At 41.6% G+C, this 24,591-nt stretch overlaps 1 protein-coding gene and 1 non-coding gene across 2 annotated transcripts; both read right to left on the reverse strand.

Annotated features, from left to right (window-relative positions):
* Window positions 1–370: 370 nt before the first annotated feature.
* Window positions 371–24,542, reverse strand: APH1B (aph-1B gamma-secretase subunit). The gene is made up of 6 exons (XM_024735252.1): window positions 24,339–24,542; window positions 22,793–22,963; window positions 17,716–17,786; window positions 16,772–16,894; window positions 12,334–12,461; window positions 371–3,871 (listed from the first exon to the last, which is right to left on the reverse strand). Exons 1-6 carry the CDS (start codon window positions 24,449–24,451, stop codon window positions 3,704–3,706), a joined length of 774 nt encoding a protein of 257 aa, XP_024591020.1. The 5' UTR covers window positions 24,452–24,542; the 3' UTR covers window positions 371–3,703.
* On the reverse strand, window positions 6,925–6,996 carry TRNAK-UUU (transfer RNA lysine (anticodon UUU)). Its single transcript has one exon. It is a non-coding gene; the product is annotated as a tRNA-Lys (tRNA).
* Window positions 24,543–24,591: the final 49 nt, after the last annotated feature.

The raw sequence follows: 24,591 nt of genomic DNA on the forward strand, positions 1-24,591 counted from the left end.
GTACTCTCCTAGTCAATCAACTCCCACCTTTAGCCAGTATTCCATGATGGTTTATACATTCACTATTTTACAGTTACTTAGGAGGCTTTTCAAGGGCTTTCAGGACCTTTGAGGATTCTCCTCCATGTGGTTTATGACACCTCAAGGAACTTCTCTGCACCAAACTGCTTCTGAACACACAGAAATGAAACAGGCCTTATAAATTTTAAATCAGATAACAAAGATTTCTCTTTGAAAAGAGTCTCCGAGCTGACCAGTGACAAATAACATAATGTACAGCCAAGTTTCATAAGAGACAAAAATTGTAAAACAAATACTGCAGGATACACTATTCCAAAGAAGAGGAAACATCAGAAACAAGTAGTGACAAACAATCTTTTTATTGTTTACTGAAAAATACAGCTCTGGAAAGAGTCTATTGCATTGTGTATGGAACACAAGGTCTGACATTGCAAGTATACATGACATAACAGTATAACTTATATAAAACGATACATATTGTACATAGAGACGGTACCCACCCCTCTAAACACTAAAATATAACGGAATGCAGTAAAGTCTTTTATTAAATGAGAAATGTAAACATCGCAATCATAAACAAAGTGCTCTAAGCAAAGAACTTTGAGATTGTTTTGTTATGACATCTATCTACCTGGAGTTAGGAATGGTGCAGCCTAGGAAAAACTTAGCCAAATAGAAAGCTAGCACTCTCAAGGAGCTCGTCCCAGGGAGTGGGTTGCTGATGTCTGAGACAGGCTGCCACCCTGGCTTCCGCGGAGCCCTCAGGTCCACTCTGACCATTAATCCACGTCTTGGGGCTAGTTTGAGGCGAGCAGGAAGAGGACCAGGTAAGAGGAAGCTTCTGTCATGACTCCTTATCCTGTACCAACTCTACAGGATAAGGACACCTAGTATTTTTGACGTGTACCTGCCACTCTCAGCAAACAATGAAATGTGCTTGAGAAGAAAAATATTAACATTGGGAACAAAAGCCATCTTCTATACAGTCTTCAGATACCATTTATTCCTTTCAGCCATGTTTTCACTAAGCTGCTCGAAAAGAGGCTGCTACTATATTGCCAGTCACACAGGCTAGGATCAAGGGTAACGAAACTCCTTCCATTACAACTGCTAATTCAGATGAGTTAAAAATAAACACAAATTTATTAGAGAACCAAAACTGATCTCAATTCTTCACATGGCAACAGAGTCAGGTGCTGCAACAGCATTCACATTCCAAGGTCAGCTTTAACTATAGCCACACTTCCCTCCAAACTGAGAAAGCCCCATGTGGAGGAGAACATACAAACAAGATTACCACCAACAGCTCCTCTCCAAATACTATCAGGGCTCAGAAAGCTCAGTAGAGATAACAAACGCAAAAAATAAAAATTAAAAAAGTAAAGCACACCTCAATATATACACACAACAGAGGAAGACTACTCTCCCCCTGGGCTTCCTTGGCATTAGGCAAACAAGGCTACTTGCAATAACAGTGCCTAAGCTGACTATGGCAATGCTCACAAGAGAAATAAGGAATTACAAAGTTCCTTTATTCATAGGTAATCAAGGATTATTAAATAAACTATTAAATAAAGCTAAGACAACAGTCTCACCATCAAAGAAAATTTTCTTCCTGCCCGAGATGCTTTTATAAATGAGATGTCACAATACCCTAGATTCCTTACTTAATATTAAACTATTAATGCACACAGGACATCCTCAGAGCTCAAGCATGAGTAATATTAATATTCTCAGATATTTCTATACTTTACAGATGAGCAAATATTTAACCAGACTATCCGTTTAAGAGAGTGTATGTCAACAGTAAAAACCAACTCTATATTTTTCTTATCCTGTTCATCAAAGAACACCACGCTCCAATAGGAATGAAGCCCAGTTCAGTGGGCATCTTGTTCCCCTCAACTCTGCACAATAGATTTCACTATTCAGTCTCTATGTCCTTGACTCTCCTACGACTCACCTAGTTTAAAGAAAGTCTTGTAAAAAGGTGGAAAATTGTAAACCCCAGCAAAAACATCGGTATTAGTGCTGAAGTAAGCTTTAGCGGAATAACTACACTTGCTTACGGGACTGTTTACAGCCTTGCTAGAAACCCTACTCCTCCTGAATCCCTAGATTGAAAAATTCAAATAATTTAAACATGAGAGGGGATTTCTCTGATAAAGGTCTAGTTCACGTGTAAGGTTCTGGTCCCTGGAATGATGTGTGGCTAACCCAAAATACTGGCTGAGTTTCCATTTTAAACGTGTCTGTTATTCTTCCCCACAACAGTATTGTCAAATTCTCCCATCTGTCAGGTCACTGGTGAGCCCTCGCATTTGCTGCTTCTATTTCTTTTGGCTGTTGTACTGCACGTACGGGATTCACTGAGCTTCTCACTTAAATGTGTAGGAAATTTACATTTCACACCATCAGCTTCCTAAAAGCCATCAACTGGGAACAATTGCTCTTTACAAAGGAAACCAAAAGCATTGTTTGGAGGCTGAACCAACATCTTAGATATTCCTATAAAGGGAATGCTGTATCTGTCAGCAAAACCCAGAGACATTTACAAGATCTAAAGATTATACGGGCTATGTTAAAAGCGTGAATTTGGCAGTTTAAGTCGTATTTCCAATTTTTCACTACACCATCTGGGGAGAAGTACTAGTTAATATCACAGGAGCAAATTATAAGCGTCAACACCACCCTACTAGCTTGTTTTCCTCCTGCTTTTCGTAAACTTCTGCCAGCTCCAGTGAAGCCTGTTCCAGGGCACATCACTCAGCAACCTGCAGAGCTGCTCAGAGATAGAACAACAGGCTTCACGTCAACTAGTCCGGCAGCAAGCACTCAGCTGGTAAACACTGCCTTGGGGCAGAGCCCATGGAAAGCCTTGAGCCCAGGAAAGACTTACAGAAGTTGCACAAAAATTCTTGGTTTTATATCATCTTCCCAGGAAGGTGGAAAATAATTGGTTTTTAGTTAAAGAAACATAATCTATGCTCAAAAATGTAATGTCATGTAATGCTTCAAACAAGCAAAATCGAGAATGAAAAAACTAGAGGAAAATACAGTCTATTAATCAATAGCTTACTTTGGTTCGATGATCATAGTCAGTCAGTGCAATGTATTATTATAGTTAGAAGCACGGCCTACCCTGTTCTCATAAAACAGGGTACCAGTGAAGGATGCGGAAACAGTTCACAGAGGTAATAGCCCTTTAGCCTTCTGTGACTTCAAAACTCGAAAAGACAAAGGCTAACCAGGATTTGACCTTCAGATACTCACTTGCCCAAAGCAGGCTGACTTAAAAGACAGCTAAACATCTGATTCTTATTCACTTACGACGTTCTCAGGAAGTTCCTGTTTGGACACCGATGGTTCTCAACCTGGCTGCACATCGGAGTCATCTGGGAAGCTTTAAAAAATCACCAAATGCCCAGACCAATTAAATCTGGAGGGTGCAGTCCAGAAATCAGTATTCTTTATGCTTCCCCAGGTAGTTCTTTCTAATGTGCAGCCTGGCTGCACACCACTGATGAATCCCTTTCAGAAAGCTGTTGCATGAAAGCCATGCTGTATCTAGATAGTTTGGTTTTTTCTAATTCCACCAGGAAAAGGGATTTTTAGAAAAAGGCACCATTGCGCTTCCTGTAAAGAGGCAGCTTACTGTTTGAGAAGCGCTGGTCCTTGGAGGTTATCTGGAGCGCTGGTTGAAGAGGAGGGAGTCCTTGTCTTGGCAAAGCAGGCAGAGTTTCAGGCTTCGGCAACTGCCTCCAGAAACAAAGAAGGCCCAGATGCCCGTGAGCACCAGGATGATGTATGCCAACACCAGATTTAATCCAGAATAAGGACTTATGAAGGTCTGCAAGGGGAAAATAACAGCAAGCTTATTAAACATGTGGATTAACCAAAGGAAAAGGAAAATATGAAATACTTTAAATAGCTGAGGTGTGTTCCACCAAACATACGATGTATGTCATGCACCCACAAAGACACATAGGACTAACCTAGTCAACAGACACTAGCCCGTAAGTCTGTTTCTGTGTAAGTGAAATGAGACTGAGGTGAAGCTAAAATAACACCAGTAAGGCGCTCATGACAGGTTCTGGCACAGGGTATCTGAGAATAGTCCTGATAACAATCACTGCCACATGGGGCAGAGTTAGTGTTGTCCCAGCTTCCCCAAGTCTTCCGTGTTGGTCTCCATGGCACAAGCGGCACACTGAGGGCAGCAGCAGGAAGGGCCATCGAGCGTGCCCGACGTGCTGTGCTGTGTACTTATCACCTGGGTCACACGTTCCAGTTCCACGATGATAACCTGTGAGCTAAGGGCCCATTTCATAGAAGAAGAATCTCAGATTTAAGGACTCGACAGGCTAGGCAGCTAGGAAAAGTGAAGCCAGGTCTGGCTCCCAAAGTGAAAAGATGCTGGGTGTAGGAGAGCTTTTGACTAGAGTGAGGCAGGGGGCATCTCTGTCTAGCTAAGGATGGGCAGGGAAGTGCCCAGGGCTGGTGAAGATGCAGGAAGGCCAAGATGCAGAGAGTTTGCCTTGAGAAAAAGGACAGCTTTTTAAAGGTGGGAACTGTAACCTGGCCGCCAAGCTTCTCTTTGGGTCTGTGGAGAGAAAATATTGGGTTGGCCAAAGGTTCATTTTTTTTTTTCCCGTAAGATGGCTGTAGTAGCACTTAGTTGTCTTTAACTTCATTCAAAACAATTTTGTTAGACTGTATGTGACAGCTGTCATATCAGCGTGCGTCTAAAAAAACACATCAAAATTGGTGACTTTTTGTGTAGCCATCTTAATATTGAAGATGGAAGAAAAAAAGCAACATTTTCAGCATATTATGCTTTATTATTTCAAGAAAGGTAAAAACGCAACCGAAATGCAAAAAAAGATGTGTGCAGTGTATGGAGAAGGTGCTGTGACTGATCGAACGTGTCAGAAGTGGTCTGCGAAGTTTCGTGCTGGAGATTTCTAGCTAGACGATGACCCACGGTTGGGTAGACCAGTTGAAGTCGAAAGCAATGAAATCAAGACATTAACTGAGGACAATCAATTTTATACCACGCAGCAGACAGCCGACATACTCAAAATATCCAAATCAAGCGCTGAAAATCATTTGCACCAGCTTGGTCATGTTAATCGCTTTCATGTTTGGGCTCCACATAAGTGAAAAAAACCTTCTTGACCATATTTCCGCATGCGATTCTCTACTTAAACGTAATGAAAACGTTCCGTTTTTAAAACCAATTGTGATGGGCAGTGAAAAGTGGATACCGTACGACAGTGTGGAACGGAAGAGATCGTGGGGCAAGCAAAATGAACCACCACCAACCACACCAAAGGCTGGTCTTCATCCAAAGAAGGTGATGTGTAGATGGTGGGACTGGAAGGGAGTCCTTTATTACGAGCTCCTTCCGGAAAACCAAACGATTAATTCCAACAAGTACTGCTCCCAATTAGACCAACTGAAAGCAGCACTCAAAGAAAAGCGTCAGGAATGAGTCAACAGAAAAAGCATAATCTTCCATCAGGATAATGCAAGACAACACGTTTCTTTGATGACCAGGCAAAAAACTGTTACAGCTTGGCTGGGAAGTTCTGATTCTTCCACTGTATTCACCACACATTGCAGCTTTGGATTTCCATTTATTTCGGTCTTCACAAAATTCTCTTAATGGAAAAAATTTCAATTCCCTGGAAGACTATAAAAGGCACCTGGAACAGTTCTTTGCTCAAAAAGATAATCAGTTTTAGGAAGACAAAATTATGAAGTTGCCTGAAAAAATAGCAAAAGGTAGTGGAACAAAACAGTGAATACGCTGTTCAATAAAGTTCCTGGTGAAAATGAAATACGTGTCTTTTATTTTGACATAAAAACCGAAGGAACTTTTTGGCCAACCCAATATATTCAAATGGCAACCGTAGAAGGTAATCAGAAGCCAGACCTAATGAAATACCCAACAGAAGATAGGTGTTACATAACCAGGGCCCAGTTTTTAACCATTTCTGTGTTAACTGGCTCTTAGAGTTAGCAAGAAAGTGAGACAAGTCCAGCTTACTTTAGTAAAAATCCTTAGTATTAAGGGAACGTGAGGGAACAGCATCTTTTTCAGCTGCACAACTGCTGAGGGTTCCAAAAGTTCATTTAAAAACTGCTGCTGAGATGCTGCGAGGTACTAGTGAAGACCACAGTGCATATCCTAATGGAGCTTATACACCAGTAAGGGAGACAAGTAATGAATGAAGAAACAAATAATTCCAAATTGTGATGAATGCTAGGACAGAATAACTACAACTGAGATGGTGCTAGCATAGGTAAGAACAAGGCGATCTACCTGGGGTGGGGGTGGGGGTCAAGGAAGGCACTGAGGAAGCAGCATTTAATCTGAGACTTACAGGAGGAGGAGGGAGCCAGCTTGATGTAGACCAAGGGAGGGAACCAAAGGAGGGCAAAGAGTTCATTGCAGCTGAGAACCTGAGAGTTGATATAAATGATGTGTAGGGGGCTTCCCTGGTGGTGCAGTGGTTGAGAGTCCACCTGCCGATGCAGGGGACACGGGTTCGTGCCCCGGTCCGGGAAGATCCCACATGCCGCGGAGTGGCTGGGCCCGTGAGCCATGGCCGCTGAGCCTGCGCGTCCGGAGCCTGTGCTCCGCAATGGGAGAGGCCACAACAGTGAGAGGCCTGCGTACCGCAAAAAAAATTTTTTTAATTTTTTAAATGATGTGTAGGGATGGAAGGGCAAGCACTTAGATAGGAGAGGAAGGCAGGGGCCAGCTACACAGCATGTTGGTGAGGAGTGTGAATTTTATCCTCAGTGCAATGGAGGTGCACAGAAGGGTTTTAGCTTGGGGAGCTAATGATTTCAGATTATTTATTTTTTGGGCGCCCTGCACTTGCGGGATCTTAGTTCCCCGACCAGGGATTGAACCCGGGCCACGGAAGTAAAAGCGCCGAGTCCTAACCACTGGACCAGCAAGGAATTCCCATGATTTTAGATTTTTTAAACTGCAGATAATGGATTCAAGGAGGCTACGGTGAAAGCAGGGAGACTAGTTAGGAAGACTCTGCATGGAACGAGGAGAGTACAGGTTGGTGACTTAGTCCAGGGTGACGGTGGTAGAGATGGAGAGAGCAGATGACAGGAACTGATGGGAGTTGCTGGTGGATGGAATGTGAGGGAAAGGGAGAGGCCAAGAATGACTTCCATGTTTCTGGCTTTAGGTAAACGGTGGTGCTATTTAATGAGATACAAAAAGACTTGTGGAAGACCAAGCTTAAAAGACTTGGAGTTAAAAAGAACCTGCTGTATAAAAAAATAAAGCAGTCTTAGAAGGGTGGCTGAACAGAAGGCAAAATGTGCTAGAAGCATGAGAGAAGAAGCAGAGACAGAGTTTGCGGAGATAACTCTTTGAGAAATTTTGCTGCAATGGGAACCAGAAAAAGAAGTCATAGCTCGAAGGAGAATAGGCAACAATGAAGAGTTTTATTTAAGATACGTCTATATGCTGGTGAAGAGAGGGACAGGCTGGTGATGTAGGAGAGAGGGCACAGTCAAAGGAGTAAAGTCCTTAAGTAGGAAGGAATTAGGTCTGAAGCCCAAGTGGAGGGACTGGCCTTTGATAGAAGAAAGGATACTTCCTGTGCTGGGCCAGGGTAAGGTGGGGAGATGGGTTCTTCTTAACAAACAAGAGGCTCTGACTGGGTCAGTTTGTCACCTCTGCCCAGCAGCGGCAGCAGGGGGAGTGCCTCCAAGGCACCTCACTGTCCTCACCCTCACCCTGCCTGCACATGCCCTTGGATTCGGGATATCAAGAGTGACAAGATAAGGTCCCATCACTGATGATCAAACTCTAATTAGAGAGGTAGATGTAAAAACTGTATCAAATAAAATAATGCTGGCCGGGGAGGGGGGTTATAACACAGCTATAAATAAGGGCTAGTGATAGTGCTGAGTCAGAAATGTGCACCTTTTCCAGGGAGGCCTCACATGAAATGCTCAGGAGTTTTCCAAACTGACCTAGGTTAGCAGTCATTGCAGACAAAACAGCGCGAACAAAGGCACTCCCCGCTGGGGAGCCACACTGGATCAATTTAGGTGGAGGGCCTGGTGTGAACTATGGTACACCGTGCACCAGTAAAATCAGTAAGAGGCTTATGCCAAACAAAGAAGTCTGGGTTTTACTCCCCTGGCCTCTGCTACAGCTCATCGCCCTCTCCTCCCCAGTACACCTGGCTTCAGGACACCTGGCTCCTGCTGCTCTGCTACTTCACTAAGTTGCTCCTTCTCAGTCTCCTTTGCTGGCTCCTCTTCTTGCCCCAACCTCAAGGCTGAAATGCCCCAGGCCTTAGTCCTTGGGCCTCTTCTCTTGTCTGCTTATACTCACTTCTTGTAATCATCTCTTCGAGCCTGGATTTCTCTCCCAAACTCCAGACTTTTTCATCCAACTGCCTAACTGCCTTCTCCACTTGAAGGTCCAATAGGCGCCCCCACGGTAACGTGCCCAAGGAGAACTCCTGATCTCCCTCACAAGCTTCTCCATCCCAGCTGATGGCAACTCCATCCTTCTAGCTATCCGGGCCCAAAACTTTGAAGACATCCTTGGCTCCTCTTCTTTCTCTCCCTTGCCTTATCCAGTCTTGTCAGGAAATACTGTTGGCTCTACTTTCAGAAATATGTCCTGAATCTGAACATTTCTCATTATTTCCACTGCTATCTCACCCAAGTTGTCACCACCCTTCTCTTGATGACTGTAATCTCTTCCCCCATTACAGTCTACTCTGAACACAGCAGTCACAATGATCCTTTCAAAACGTGATTCAAGTCATGTCCCTGTACTCAACACCCTACAATGACTCCCATTTCACTGAGAGTAGAAAGCGCAAGTCTTGCATTATCTAGATGTGCTTCTCATTTCCAACCTCCACTTCCATCCCCAACTTCAAATCTGTGACAGTATCTGCTACTAAGTTCCCCAGGCTTACTGGTTCCGGCCACCCTCACTTCCATAAACATGCCAAGCATATTCTTTAGTCTTAGGACTTTGGCACTGGCTGTTTTAGTCTTGGATGCTCTTTCTCCAGACAGCCACATGGCCAACTTGACTTTTTTGTTCAAATGTCACCTTCACAATGAAGCCTACTTTTGACTACACAGTTCCAAAATTCAACATCCCCAGCCCACACAATCCGGAACCCTTTTAACCTGCTCTACTTTCCCTTTTTTCCCACAGCACCTATCAATTTTAATATACTATAAAACTTTTTATTATGTCTATTGCTTACTGCCTCTCTCTCCACTAGATGGTAAAGGCAGGGTCTTTGTTTTTTTCACTAAATTGTTTTGTTTGCCTAGAACAGTGCCTGGAACATAGAAGGCTATTTGTCAAATGAATGAATGGCCAATTGGATCCATAAAAAGGATATTTCCTTTTTCTTGCAACTTCCTTTCTGTTTATTAAAGTGTACATAGTAGAAAATTTGGAACATGCCAAAAACCATAAAGAATAAAAGAATTCACCCAAAAATGAAAGCTGTTAATATTTTAACACACTCTCTCGCCAGTGGTTTTTCCATTAAGATTTGACTTTATGGTCCTGAACCAAGATGGCGGAGTAGAAGGACATGCTCTCACGCCCTCTTGCAAGAACACCAGAATCACAACTAGCTGCTGGACAATCATCGACAGGAAGACACTGGAACTCACCAAAAAAGATACCCCACATCCAAAGACAAAGGAGAAGCTGCAGTGAGATGGTAGGAGGGGCGCAATCACAGTAAAATCAAATCCCACAACTGCTGGGTGGGTGACTCACAGACTGGAGAACACTTATACCTCATAAGTCCACCCACTGGAGTGAAGGTTCTGAGCCCCACGTCAGGCTTCCCAACCTGGGGGTCTGGCAATGGGAGGAGGAATTCCTAGAGAATCAGACTTTGAAGCCTAGTGGGAATTGATTGCAGGACTTCGACAGGACTGGGGGAAACAGAGACTCCACTCTTGGAGGGCACACACAGAGTAGTGTGTGCATTGGGACCCAGGGGAAGGAGCAGTGACCCCAGGGGAGACTGACCCAGACCTACCTGCTAGTGTTGGAGGGTCTCCTGCAGAGGGGGGGGGGGTGGCTGTGGCTCACCATGGGGACAAGGACACTGGCAAGCATAAGTTCCAGGAAGTACTCCTTGGCGTGAGCTCTCCTAGAGTCCGACATTAGCCCCACCAAAGAGCCCAGGTAGGCTCCAGTGTTGGGTTGCCTCAGGCCAAACAACCAACAGGGAGGGAACCCAGCTCCACCCATCAGCAGTCAAGCCAGCTTACGTTTTACTGAGCTCTGCCCACCAGAGCGACAGTCAGCTCTACCCACCACCAGTCCCTCCAATCAGGAAACTTGCACAGGCCTCTTAGACAGCCACATCCACCAGAGGGCAGACAGTAGAAGCAAGAAGAACTACAATCCTGCAGCCTGTGGAACAAAAACCACATTCACAGAAAGACAGACAAGATGAAAAGGCAGAGGGCTATGTACCAGATGAAGGAACATGATAAAACACCAGAAAAACAATTAAATGAAATGGAGATAGGCAACATTCCAGAAAAAGAATTCAGAATAATGATAGTGAAGATAATCTAGGACCTCAGAAAAAGAAGATGCAAGAAATGTTTAACCAAGACCTAGCAGAATTAAAGAACAAACAAACAGCTATGAACAATACAATAACTAAAATGAAAAATACACTAGAAGGAATCAATACCAGAATAACTGAGGCAGAAGAACAGATAAGTGACCTGGAAGACAGAATGGTGGAATTCACTGCCACAGAACAGAATAAAGAAAAAAGAATGAAAAGAAATGAAAACAGCCTAAGAGACCTCTGGGACAACATTAAACACAACAACATTTGCATTAGAGGGGTCCCAGAAGCAGAAGACAGAGAGAAAGGACCAGAGAAAATATCTGAAGAGATTATAGTCGAAAACTTAACTAACATGGGAAAGGAAATAGTCACCCAAGTCCAGGAGGCGCAGAGAGTCCCATAGAGGATAAACCCAAGGAGAAACACGAGAACAACAAATATAGTATATTAACACATATACGTAGAACCTAGAAAAATGGTACAGATGAACCAGTTTGCAGGGGAGAAATTGAGACACATGTAGAGAACAAACGTATGCACTGCAAGGGGGGAAAGCAGCGGCGGGTGGGGGTGATGAACTGGGATATTGGGGTTCACATGTACACACTGATGTGTATAAAATGGATGACTTATAAGAACCTGCTGTATAAAAAATATATAAAACAAAATTAAAAAAAAAAGATTTGACTTTACATAGCTGCCATCATATTAAGGGTAACTTTAGTATCTTGTATGACTGAAAGGTTTTAGGTAAGAAAGGCAATGAGATTGTTTTTTAGATGGAACAGAGAACAAGAAGCCCAGTATAAGAAAACCTGATATGAACTCTAAATGGATGGAGAGGAGAGAAACATGAGGCAGGACACCATCAGAAGGAAGCTTTTCAATACTGTAGGTAAGAAACGATAAACGTCTGGACAAAGCAGTGGCTGGGATAATTCTGATGTAAGTATATGACACGTTACAATTAAACTAAGACCAAAGCATTAAACAGTGCTTAAACAATACATCTAGTCAAGTATTCTTTTTAAATTACTTTTGAACACTGGCATTATAATGTCAGTGAGGAGAGAGTAAGATGGGCACTCTTGACATTCATCAGAATGTGTAAAAATAGTACAACACTTGTACAGAGTATTTTAGCAATTTGCATCAAGGGCTTTAAAAACATTCACATCATTTGACTTCAAAAATCAATTCCTTGGATTGTAAACAATGAATTGAAAAAGTTTCACATACAAAGTTGTTCCAGACAGCATTATAATAACCAAAAGTAGAAAAACAAGTTATCAATCAGTTAAGCAAACTGTAACTTTATGTAATGATCTAAAGCCACTAAAACTTAAATATTAAAAGGATTTATAATAACATGGAAAATTTTTAAGATGTGTTACATAACATAAGCATAATGCAAGCCTATTTCAGTTTGACTCTACCCATTAAAAGAAAGACACATACCAAAAAAAGACACCAAAAAACTTTTATGAGATCAACCAACAAATTGTTATCTTTCTATGGTAAGAAAGATGATTTATCTATCATTCATTCATTCATTCTTTTAACTGACTTTTCTGAATTTCCTCACTTTCCTATGAGCAGGTATTTCATTCAAAGTGGAATCTACCACTTTAGATATGCAGACTTGACCTCCAAAAACCAGTTTGAGCACGGTAGCAATACTCACCAGGGCTGACACCAGTAGATGGGTCAGAAGAACTACAAGCAGGGTGTACCACTTTTTCTTTTCACAGCCATCAAAAAACACAATGCCCCAGAACATGTGCAGCAATATGATCACCAGCGTCATGAAAGCTGAAAGACAGGCAACCATTAGTGCCCAGTCACAGGTCAACAAACCCCAAAGCCCACTAAACACCTAGTCCTGGGACAATGCTCTTGGGGTACACCGCACTACTGTGAGGGTTCAACCCTGTCTGACAGAAGTGGGACCCTGACACATATTTGCTTGAATAGTAACTCTGAGAGCAACATTCCTGAACCAGGGGGCCAACTCTGAAACAGCTTCTCATCTAGAACGTGAATTTGTGAAACAAAAAGTCTACTTGGATCTGGCTTTCAAGGAATTTCTCTTAGGAATGCAATAAGACTACTGTGATATCTGATCAACTTTTCTCCAAATTAGCCTTCTGCACTAATTGCAAAACTCCCACCCTCCCCCGACACCGCGCCACACAGCATGTAGGATCTTAGTTGCCTGACCAGGGATCAAACCAGCACACCCCCAACCCCACATTGGAAACTTGAAGTCTTAACCATTGGACTGCCAGGGAGGTCCCTGAGAAACTTTTCTCAATTAAAAGAAGTGTCTTCGGGCTTCCCTGGTGGCACAGTGGTTGAGAATCTGCCTGCCAATGCAGGGGACAGGGGTTCAAGCCCTGGTCTGGGAAGATCCCACACGCCGTGGAACAACTGGGCCCGTGAGCCACAATTACTGAGTCTGCGCGTCTGGAGCCTGTGCTCCGCAACAAGAGAGGCCGCAATAGTGAGAGGCCCACGCACCGCGATTTAGAGTGGCCCCCGCTTGCCACAACTAGAGAAAGCCCTCGCACAGAAACGAAGACCCAACACAGCCATAAATATATAAATTAATTAATTTTTAAAAAAAGGAGTGTCTTCAATTTAAACAAGTCTTTTCATTAAAGTGAAGTTTCTCCTTGGATTTTTTTTTAAGGACAATGGAAGATAAAAATATAAGAAATTGCAGTAATTATCCAAGATTCTTTCTTTTTTTAACATCTTTATTGGACTATAATTGCTTTACAATGGTGTGTTAGTTTCTGCTTTATAACGAAGTGAATCAGGTATACATATACATATGTCCCCATATCTCCTCCCTCTTGCGTCTCCCTCCCATCCTCCCTATCCCACCCCTCTAGGTGGTCACAAAGCACCGAGCTGATCTCCCTGTGCTATGTGGCTGCTTCCCACTAGCTATCTATTCTACATTTGGTAATGTATATATGTCCATGACACTCTCTCACTTCATCCCAGCTTACCCTTCCCCCTCCCCGTGTCCTCAAGTCCATTCTTTACGTCTGCATCTTTATTCCTGTCCTGCCCCTAGGTTCTTCAGAACCATTTTTTTTAACTCACTACGCATAATTCAATTTCGTTTCTTTTTTTAAATTAATTAATTTTACTTTTGGCTGTGTTGGGTCTTCGTTTCTGTGCTAGGGCTTTCTCTAATTGCGGCAAGCGGGGGCCACTCTTCATCGCGGTGCACGGGCCTCTCACTATCGCGGCCTCTCTTGTTGCGGAGCACAGGCTCCAGACGCACAGGCTCAGTAATTGTGGCTCACGGGCCTAGTTGCTCTGCAGCATGTGGGATCTTCCCAAACCAGGGCTCGAACCCGTGTCCCCTGCATTGGCAGGCAGATTTTCAACCACTGCACCACCAGGGAAACCCCCTCGATTTCGTTTCTTTTTATGGCTGAGTAATATTCCATTGTATATATGTGCCACATCTTCTTTAGCCATTCATCTGTCAACGGACACTTAGGTTACTTCCACGTCCTGGCTATTGTAAAGAGTGCTGCAGTGAACACTGTGGTATATGGTTCTTTTTGAATTCTGGTTTTCTCAGGGTATATGCCTAGCAGTGGGACTGCTGGGTCGTGCAGTAGTTCTATTTTTAGTTTTTTAAGGAACCTCCATACTGTTCTCCATAGTGGCTGTATCAATTTACGCTCCCACCAACGGTGCAGGAGGGTTCCCTTTTCTCCACACCCTCTCCAGCATTTTTTGTTTGTAGATTTTTTTTTTTTTTTTTGCAGTAAGCAGGCCTCTCACTGTTGTGGCCTCTCCCGTTGCAGAGCACAGGCTCCGGACACGCGGGCTCAGCGGCCATGGCTCACGGGCCCAGCCGCTCCGCAGCATGTGGGATCCTCCCGGACCGGGGCACAAACCCATGTCCCCTGCATCGGCAGGAGGACTCGCAACCACTGCGCCACCAGGGAAGCCCTGCCAGCACATTTTTTACTTTCTTCCAAAAGAATCATTTTAAGCCAATCTTATGAAAACAGCCTAGTTCACAAAAGGGAATTAGCGCCATCTAGTGACAGAATCTGGTAGAAAAATAAGTTCCATTAGGAAACTGCTACTTGAGAGCCAAAAAAAAAAATGCTTATGTAGCAGTCTAATAGACTGATTTAAGAAAATATAGAAAACTGCAGCAGTAACACCCCCTCCTGGGTATGTTTTATTAACTTATATTGGATGCTAACAGATTTTAGCATTAATACTACAGTTGTTCTAAAAATGTAATACTCATGTTCATTTTTTAAGACTGTCAGAAATATTCTAATTATGGAATGTTTAAAAGGTAGATAATTTGCTATGTTGGGGGCGCAACTAAATAAGTAGGACCCATTCCACTAACATACTTTCCTGTCCTCTAACTGGCCGCCGGACGTGAAGGGCCCTGAGTAACTTGTAGGCCTTGAAAAGCCCTTATACATTTTTGTACAGGGACGAGTCATTTGGGGGGCTGTATACAGGATGGATTCCCATGGAAAATGTGTTGAGGAAAGACTAACCGGGTGGGAGTTAATGGTAGTAATCTAGATAGGAGAGACCAAGGTCTGAACTGAAATGATGAACAAGGGTCCACTGGGTTTGGGGACCACTATAACGTGCAACATGTCTCTCAATTCTTTACTGCAGCAATTTGCCTTTTTAATTCGGTCATACCTCCTTATATCTTTTCTATTATTATGTTAAACTGCACTGAAACGCTTAATCACTTTTTTGGTCTTATTCCCTCTACAAGATGATAAGCTCCTTGAAGACAGAAATTACTTTAGTAAAGATGATAAATTTTTTTTTGAAAGGATTCTATTTATTCTTAATAAGATGATAAATTAATAATGATTTAATTAAAAGAACCTGTGCATAGGGTCACTTTCTTCAACGATACAACTTGTGAAGACAAAAAAATACAGTGGGGTTTTTAAAAACTATTTTTTAAAAGATTCTTCTTGTGTAATTTAGGAGAGAGCTTATATTAATTATGTATATTACCAACTCTCAAATGTGTGACCACTGCATCATGGGGACAATTTTCATCTGGTGGATGAAAAGTGGTTTGAAATGGGTTGGTCCTTTTACCTGCATCTTTGGATAAAGGTCAACTCATCTATTATTTTTTTCCTCTCAATTTCTTTTTTTTTATAGAATATAGTACAATTTATTTTTAAATGTTCAAAAGCAAGAAAACTAAATTTTTTTTTTTTTTTTTTTTTCAGATACACACATGAAGGTAAAACTTACAGGTTTTACCTTCAAAGTAAAACATCGATACATGTTAAAAACCTAACTTTCAGACCTGGCTAACCCAGGGACTTAATAACACAAAATCAGGGTAACAGTTACCTGTAGGGGAGGAGTGAGAAGGAACAAGGGACTCTAAGTTCCTGCTGGTGTCCCAGTTCTTAAGGAACAGGGAATATGGATTGTTACAGTTAAAATTAAATATATATATATGTTTAAATATACGTTTTTAGATATATGACATTACCTCACATTAACATTTTTTTTTTTTTTTTTTTTTTTTTACCAGCTGCTCCGCGGCATGTGGGATCTTCCCTGACCGGGGCACAAACCCGTGTCCCCTGCATCAGCAGGCGGACTCCCAACTACTGCGCCACCAGGGAAGCCCATACCTCACATTAAATAAGAACTATTTTCTCTCCTCTCAATTTCAAGATTAAATTATACTTCCCACTCCAAAACGCAGCCAAGATGACAAATGAACTAAAGATTAGGGCTACAGTGAAGAGAAATATAAACTAATAAAAACAAAAACAAAAAAAGCATATAGCCTATAAAAATTCACTTACAATATATCAGCTATACAGCAACACTGTTAGTACAGTAACAGAAAAATAAATTTTATGCAAGCTTAGTTCCACTCTAAAATTCTACAATACTCTAACTGTAATTTTTATTTTCCTAGGTCCTTTCCATCACAGTGTCTAATAGTATCTTGCCTTTAGAAGATATAACATGAATTTCTATTCACTTCATTTCCTAAGCCAGGGAACTCCACTAAGCATGATCATTTAGATCATAAATCTGAACATTCACAGCTACCAGACACATACCTGAATTCAGGAAGAACTGGGGAGGGTCTCCATGAATGCCCACTGTGCCCGGTCCCAAGGAGTCAGACAGGGTATTTACAAAGGAAAATACTCCACTCATGATTCCAAAGCCCAAGCCAGAAACTAAAGAGGAAGGAAAACACTGTTAAACCTTACTCATGCTGTGATTTCTCTTCAAATCAAATTCCCAAGGACTAGGGAACACTATTTTGTTGAAGGAAAAACGGTGCACATGCTGTTAGAGAAGCAGTAGAAAGCTGGCTCAGAAAAGGCAAGCGCTTGGCTAAATGATGAACCGAGAGAGAAGTGGGGAGGAAAGAGGAAAGGAAATGGTCAGTGAAATGTAGCAGAGAAATGAAAAAAGAAAGAAAGAGATCCAGAAAGGCTCCAAAGGGATAGGCGAGACAGAAGGATACGACACTGTAGCTCTGACTTTAATTCATGACAACAGAATCTGTAGAATTAAGTTTGATGGAACTGAGCTTGAGGGGTGACTGTATTGTAAAGAGGGATCCCTGGGTCAATCTGGGTGACTCAATTTAGGGACCCGGATCCAACCTTTAAACCATAATTCTGAAAGAAAAATACAAAGAGGTATAACTGTATTAATATGAAGAGTCCTCTCAGTACAGACAAAGTCATGGAAACAACCCAAAGAAGGTAACAATAACATCACTTAGAAATTGTTAACTAGAGTGTATACATGTTAAAAAACCTAACTGTCAAATCTGGTTAGTATTTAATGGAGACACAGATAAGGGTCACCTGCAATCACTTTTCTTTACATAAGGGCCCTGGAAAGCTAGAAAAATAAACAATGTACACCAATAGGCCAATGCGGTAGTAAAATACTACCTGAAACCTACAAAGATTTAAAAGATAAAAATGGCTTTTATGTCAAGTCTGATCTTTTATCTTTATGAGGCTATGCAGTTCTAACTTACCATAAGCCAGCAATCGCATAGAGGGTGCTTTTTCACCTGGGTTTATACTCTTCAAACCCTCACTGGATTTTCTAAAATAAAACCACACAGATAATTTTTTTAAAGTAGTATATCAGAAAAACACATAAGATATTTTAAAATCCAGATACTTAATGAGGTTTTTGATCACATTATACTCTAAATCTAAAATCCACTTAAACGAACACAGCTAGTTTTCAATTAACTAAAGTCAACCAAAATTTCCAACCAACTTTTGCCTATATCTGACATTCACAAAAAGGAGGAAAAATAAGAAGAATATAAGTAAACAAGCCATCAGGGATTGAGTTTAATAATACAAAAAAAAGCAATACTTATGACTAAGCTTAGCAAGTATTTAATTCAACATCTTATGGCATCTACCACTCTGAATTTTTCCTCTTCCCAAAGTACTGTATCTTCTATTCCACTTCTTTGGTACTTTGTTGTATTTCTGCCTGGGTTAGACTTATTCTGCCACTCTCCCTTCTACCTTCCACTCCATAGAACGTTATGTGGTACTCTCTCTTCAAAGTCTAGTTCATGCAACAATTGCTCAAAGAAGCCACCTTTATCAGTGATTGATAATTATTCATCCCATCTCTCCTTACTCTTAAACCCTACAACACTGACAGTGTGAACTCTCATATGGATACCTAATCAAATGGTCTTCTGATTCGAAAACATTATTTGTTTCATAACCCCAGTCAGGCCTCAGGGGAGAAGTAATCAGGGGAGAATAAAATGCTACCCTCAGAAAAGAAGATAAATGAATACCTGAATGAAACATTAGACTACTGCTCAACAAGAAATGATCTTCAGAGTGATCATACCCATGCTTCTGTCGTGGACAATTTGCAAACTGACCATGAGCCCCTGCACCCCACACAAATGCATGAGGACTGCGGCAGGCCGGCTCCACTCTTGTCACTATTGCTACCCCTTGTTGGCTAGAAAGTCTGCAACAACAATCCTGACACAAAGGATATTTAAATTATATTTAAAGTATATTTATTAAAGCAATAAAGGAACCAAACATTTTACAAGAATTTTTCAAGTGCCGAAACAAAAATGAGTTCAGTTAACTCTAAGAGTAGAAAATTAACCAGAACATGGAAATTATATTATGGGTATTGTGTTAAATTTTAAGGTATGTATATTCACTACAGTGAGCCTAACTCATGACATAAATATAAATATTGACTACATTAAGGCAACACAGAATTCAACCAAAATAGTAATAAGCATAAAGAAGAAGGTCTTTGGGACTTCCCTGGCGGTCCAGTGGTTAAGACTCCACACTTCCAATGCAGGGGACACAGATTCAATCCCTGGTAGGGGAACTAAGATCTCCGATGCGGCCAAAAAAAAAAAAAAGGTCTTTTTCTTTTCTAGACTCAAAAGAAACAATTTGCCATTCCAGTGCTCTCCATTTGGAAGCATCATTTGGTAGCAGGGACATGAGCCAAAATTTAAGTGACTGTCATCTCCTTTCTCTGGAGCAGTAACCACCTGAAATGTGCCATTTTCCTAAATAAACTTACCTGTCACAGGAATGTGGTTATAGGCTAATGAATGCTTAGAGACCTATACAATAGCAATAACTTCCACCAACAAACAGATATAATGGTATAATAGAACCAATAAATTTTGGAGGATTTCTGTTTTATATAAATTGCTCAGCAATGAATAAAAGATTTTTGCTATTTAGTATAACAAAGTATTGCTATCACAAATATATTAAAGATATAAATTTAAGGTCTAGGGTCAACATTAGGAAGTGAAAAAGTACAAAACACCATCAGTTTCCGTGTTCCTGACGGATACATCACACAACTGATGATGTAAGTCACGGTGATTTTTTGTATGTGTGTGTGACGGTGATTTCAATCTGACCATTTTACTGAAGTGGAAAATTCTTTGTTTGCGTTTATTATTGTTTCCAAGAACAAAAAACTCAATTTTTTAAATATAAACTTTGAAAAACAAATGATACATCATACCAGCTTTCTTGTTTGTTCTGATTCACTTTATATGTGTGTGTAAGAGAGGGAAAGTACCAAGGAATATGCATATAAAGTAAAAACACCATTTTAGAAAATTTTTAAAATAGACTTATGCCTTTTAAGACATTATAGCAATGATTATCTTATTATTTTTCTATAAATTATTTTCTCAAATTACCAAATATTTATGGTATCAGCATTATAAGACAATTGAACTAAATTACAAAAGCTTTAATCCAAGCCAAAAAATTCTTATGTATGTTTTAGGCAATGTGCAGGACCATAACTTAGATTTTTCTTTTTCCTTCTGAATAACGTAGAAAGGGCTATCACGTGTGGCCATATGTCAATTTCTCACAGTGCAATTCTTTGCTAGGCTGAAAGTGACAATTCATTCATTCAAGATGAAGTACTGGTCCTAAGACCTAAGCCATGAAATAAATTTATATTGAACTACAATGATAAATACTTTGATTCAATTCCATATATGTAAAAAGACTGGTGCAAGCTCTCCACATTTTAATCTTGGCACCAAATTCAGATAGCGAAAATTTGATTGAGGCAGTACTTTAAACTTAAAAGTTCAAAACCTACTTTGTCAGTGGAGATAGTTAAAATATTGATTAAACTGAAGTTCCTATATCTGAATGTAGTAAAGCCTAAGACAGCAACTTAAATGCATCTATATAAATGTTAGTCATTAATAAAGTATCATAATAATTCTCAAACTTGTTTTAACATGTAACTATATAACATCCAAAGTTTCTAAAATGTGCTAGGAAAATACTGTACCATATTCCAAAGGTTTGCAGCAGATGCATTTTGTAAAGGCACCTGTTAATACAGGTTTGTCCTATTATTTGTTTGCAAATCTCCAAAGGTCCTTTCAGAGGAGCAAACATGGTTTCCCCAGAGGGCCAAAGAGGCTTCTGTGAATTTCCTGGCATGAGAGCCTGCAGACTGACAGCCATAATTCCTTCTGCATGTGGCCCTATGCCCTCAATGCCCTATTAAAAATGGCAACTCTGGGACTTCCCTGGCAGTCCAGTGGTTAAGACTCCAAGAGGCACAGGTTCGATCCCTGGTCGGGGAACTAAGATCCCACATGCCTCTCCGCGCAGCCCAAAAAAAAAAAAAAACAGGCAACCCATGGGGAATTCCCAGGTGGTCCAGTGGTTAGTACTCCGTGTTTTCACTGCCGAAGGCGCAGGTTCAATCCCTGGTGGAGGAACTAAGATCCCACAAGACACACAGCCGTGGCCAAAAAAAGGCAACCCATGTTCAGCTTGTAGTCCTTTGGAACCTTAGGTTAGTGCCAATAAAGGGTTGCTTTTCAGGTGGAAACCGTGAAGAAACACAATAGTGAAGAACAGCAGATACCCATTTAGCCACTCCAGGTAAGTGAGGTTTTAGAACCTCAAGTCCTAAGGGGTTATTAAAGTCACGTCCTGATCTATGAAAAACTACTGAAATTAGTAAATGCAAAACCAACATGAGCCAGTGATGTTGGAGACAGGAAAATCCAGTCCAACCCAAGGCTGAGTTAAGAGAACAGTGCCCTGTCAAGGGTGGGAAGGACCCTGCTCTCTACACTGCTTCGACCACAGCAGGGTACTGTGATGGGTTCCAGGCACAGGTAAATCCCAGGCACCAACAAAAAGGGGTGTCCACTCACATAAAAGAACAGAGATGGGAAAAGGTTTGGAAGCCACATCCATGTCTCCTGAGGGCCAGCTGAAGAAATGAGGAATGTTTAGCCTTGAAAGAGACAAGATGACAACCGTGTGACAGAGACTGCATTTGCCTGTGCAAGGCAGAGGTCAGAAAGAAGGAGATATTTATTACCTTAATATATTCTCAGTTAAAATTAAATTTTGGAGTAGTAACTGCTGCATACCAGAAACATTCAACCACAGCTGAATGTCCATCTGTTAAGGGTATTGGATTCCCATGGAACCTGAAATGTTATGTTTTTTATTTGTTGTTCTTTAATATTTCCAGGAACTAATGGAAATTTCATTTTTAAACTTTTTCTCAGATATGACTTTTGCTTCTAAGCAACGGCTTCCTGGTTTTCTACTTGGGATTTAAATTGCTTTGTTATTAAATTTCAATATTTGTTATTAAAAGCAACAAGTAAAAATTACAGAAGGCCTGGCATATTGGCAAGAACAAATTATCAGAAGCCTATTATAAGAGATGTTATTGAGGTTCTGTCTTGGTTGCATCCATGAAATTCATAAAGTGCTTTAATTATCCCATTTGCAGAGATGAGAAGACATAGCACATTTATCACTCTACTAACTAAGCCTTACTACATAATCAAAGCCAATCTCATGACTACCTGAAAGAAAATATGGTTCCAAGTTCAAGCTGTGTTTCAAAACAGTGGTTTCATGTGAGATCCTCATGGATCCTACAGATGACCTACTTTCTGGCCTAAAAAGGGAACTCATGCCCACGGCTTTTTTTTTTTTCTTTTAATGTATTTTTCTATTCTGGACATGAACTCAAACGACATATCACAAAATGAACCCCTGTTCCTCCCTAATACAGTCAGAATAATGGCAGGCATAATCACCATAAGAATAATCTATTTTAGGTGATGTCAAAGAGAAGTGCATTTAAATTCTGATCTGTAACAGTTTTTGTTCTTCTTGTTTCAATGACTATTTCTCTAGCTTATTTTTCTCCATGGCACTTACTATCTTTTAATATACAATGTCTTTTCTTGTTTATTCATTTGTTGTCTATCTCTTCCCACTATAATATTACCACCATGAGACTGTCTTTTAATCATGATGTATCCCCAGTACCTAGGGTATGCACGGCATGGAGCAAATTCTCAAGACATATTTTTTGAACAAGTGAAGGAAGGAATGAATGTCCACAAGTTAAAATACTCAATATTTTCAGGCTGGAAATGTACAATCCCTTGGCTTGGAACTATGCAGGAAGACATGGACCTTCAAATACAATAATACATTAATGTTTCAAACTACTAAATCATAATTCAAATAAAACTGGGAAAAAAGGTAAAGCGTTTAACTTACTTTAAAAGTTTATAATATGCAAACCGGAACATTTCTTGGACAAGGACTGAGATTAACACTCCAAAGATCAGCAGATCTCTCTGTCTTGGTTCATCTTTGTTATCAGTAAGGGTTGCTGCCATGAACCAAATGAAGGAAGAAAGCAGCAGAGACACCAGCCAGAAGAAAGCTCTGAAAATTAGGGGGGGGGGGGGGGAAAAAGGAAAAGGGAAAAGATTTAAATTAAAGCAAAAAAAACCCTGCTTGAGAAGGAAGAGATTTCCTGACAAAAAAAAGTGTTCATGAAGTGATGGTCTTAACCAACTGGTCCTAATCAATGGTGCAGTTTCCCTGGTGAAATAAACATGCAGGCCAAGAGGAATTTGAGATTTTTCTTAAAAATCACTTTTTTCAGTGACCCTGCTATTTGTAAGTACATCTGCAGACTAATAGCCAAGGACTGTCGGTCTGGAAACTTGGTTATTTGCTAAGCTTCCTAATTAAAGCTTTGCCCATTGATGTGCAAATGTCTTTTCCAGGAAAATGTCTACATCTCTATTAACAGAGCAATTGGTTTAAAATCCAGAGGTTGAAAGCCCGTGCTCTGATCTACATCAGTCTTCCAGGCCTGGTTTTTACAACATTCCTGTGGATTGTAATGATTATAACAAGCTTTTCAGACCTCTTGCCCAAATCTCTATTGTTTTTTAAATGACACGTGTGATGCAGCATCTTCAATACAGTTGGGAGAGGTGAGGAAGCTCAGAAAAGGTGGGATTCACTGGTCTCGCCTGGCTGTTTCTCCTGATGCCAAGTGAGACTCAGTGGCGGAGAAGGTCGTAGGGGAGCTCCAGTAAGAGCTGCCAGACAGGTGAAAACTGGGATTATGATCACATTCGCCACCAGAGTTCGGTATTGACCAAGCTCCTGCAAGGAGACGTACTACAGGTGCTGCGGAGTTTTCACAGGTTTCTACCCTTTGGCCGCACACCTGAATCACCTGGGACGCTTTTAAAAAGTCCGAATTCCACCCCCTAGACATTCCTATTCAGTTGATTCAGGGAGGGGTAAGTGTTGGGCATCGGTATGTTTTAAAGCACCTGATCCCCAGGTGCTTAAGGGCTCTTAACTCGTTTGGGATTACAGATGCCTGTCAGAATCTAAGGGAAACTAGGGACCTCCCCCTCCAAAAAAATAAAAGATGTTTATTTGAAGTTATCCACAATTTTTAAAATACAGTTTTAATGTATGACTCACTAACGCCCATCCACGGACCCTAGGCAAAAACTCGGGAGCAAAGCGTCAGGGTTTTCTGAGACCCACGATGTGATCTCCTTCCCCAGAGCCCGCCCTCTGGGGTCGCGGGGCTCTTGTTCTTTTCTCGCCGACCCTCGGAGGAGGGCGAGGAGTCCCAGGGGAGTGGGGTCTCCGCTCTACCCCGTCCTAACCCTTCTCCGCTCCAAAGCCCAACGAGGACGAGCCGTTTGGTGGGGACGCCAGGTATCGCCGGTACCCCCGGCGGGGGAGGGGAGCCCCAGGTCCGGGTTTCCCGGCACAACCGCCTTACCCGATGATGAGGAAGATGATGCGCAACGGCTCGGTGGCGATGGTGAAGATGTAGAGGGCGAGCGCAGGCCCGAAAGCAACGAAGGCGCAGCCGAAGAACACGGCCGCCGTCATGGCGACCGCAGAAGCCGGCGCGGGGGCGTAGCGCGGACGCGGGGGCGCAGATCGACCACGGAGAAGAGCGCGCGGCGAGGGCGGGGCAGGCCGAGGGGCTGGAGGCGGGGCGCGGCGGAGGAGGCGGGGCGCGGCGGAGG

The sequence above is a fragment of the Neophocaena asiaeorientalis genome, unplaced genomic scaffold (genome assembly GCF_003031525.2).
Source record: "Neophocaena asiaeorientalis asiaeorientalis breed wild unplaced genomic scaffold, Neophocaena_asiaeorientalis_V1.1 scaffold264, whole genome shotgun sequence".
NCBI classification, from domain to species: Eukaryota; Metazoa; Chordata; class Mammalia; order Artiodactyla; family Phocoenidae; genus Neophocaena; species Neophocaena asiaeorientalis.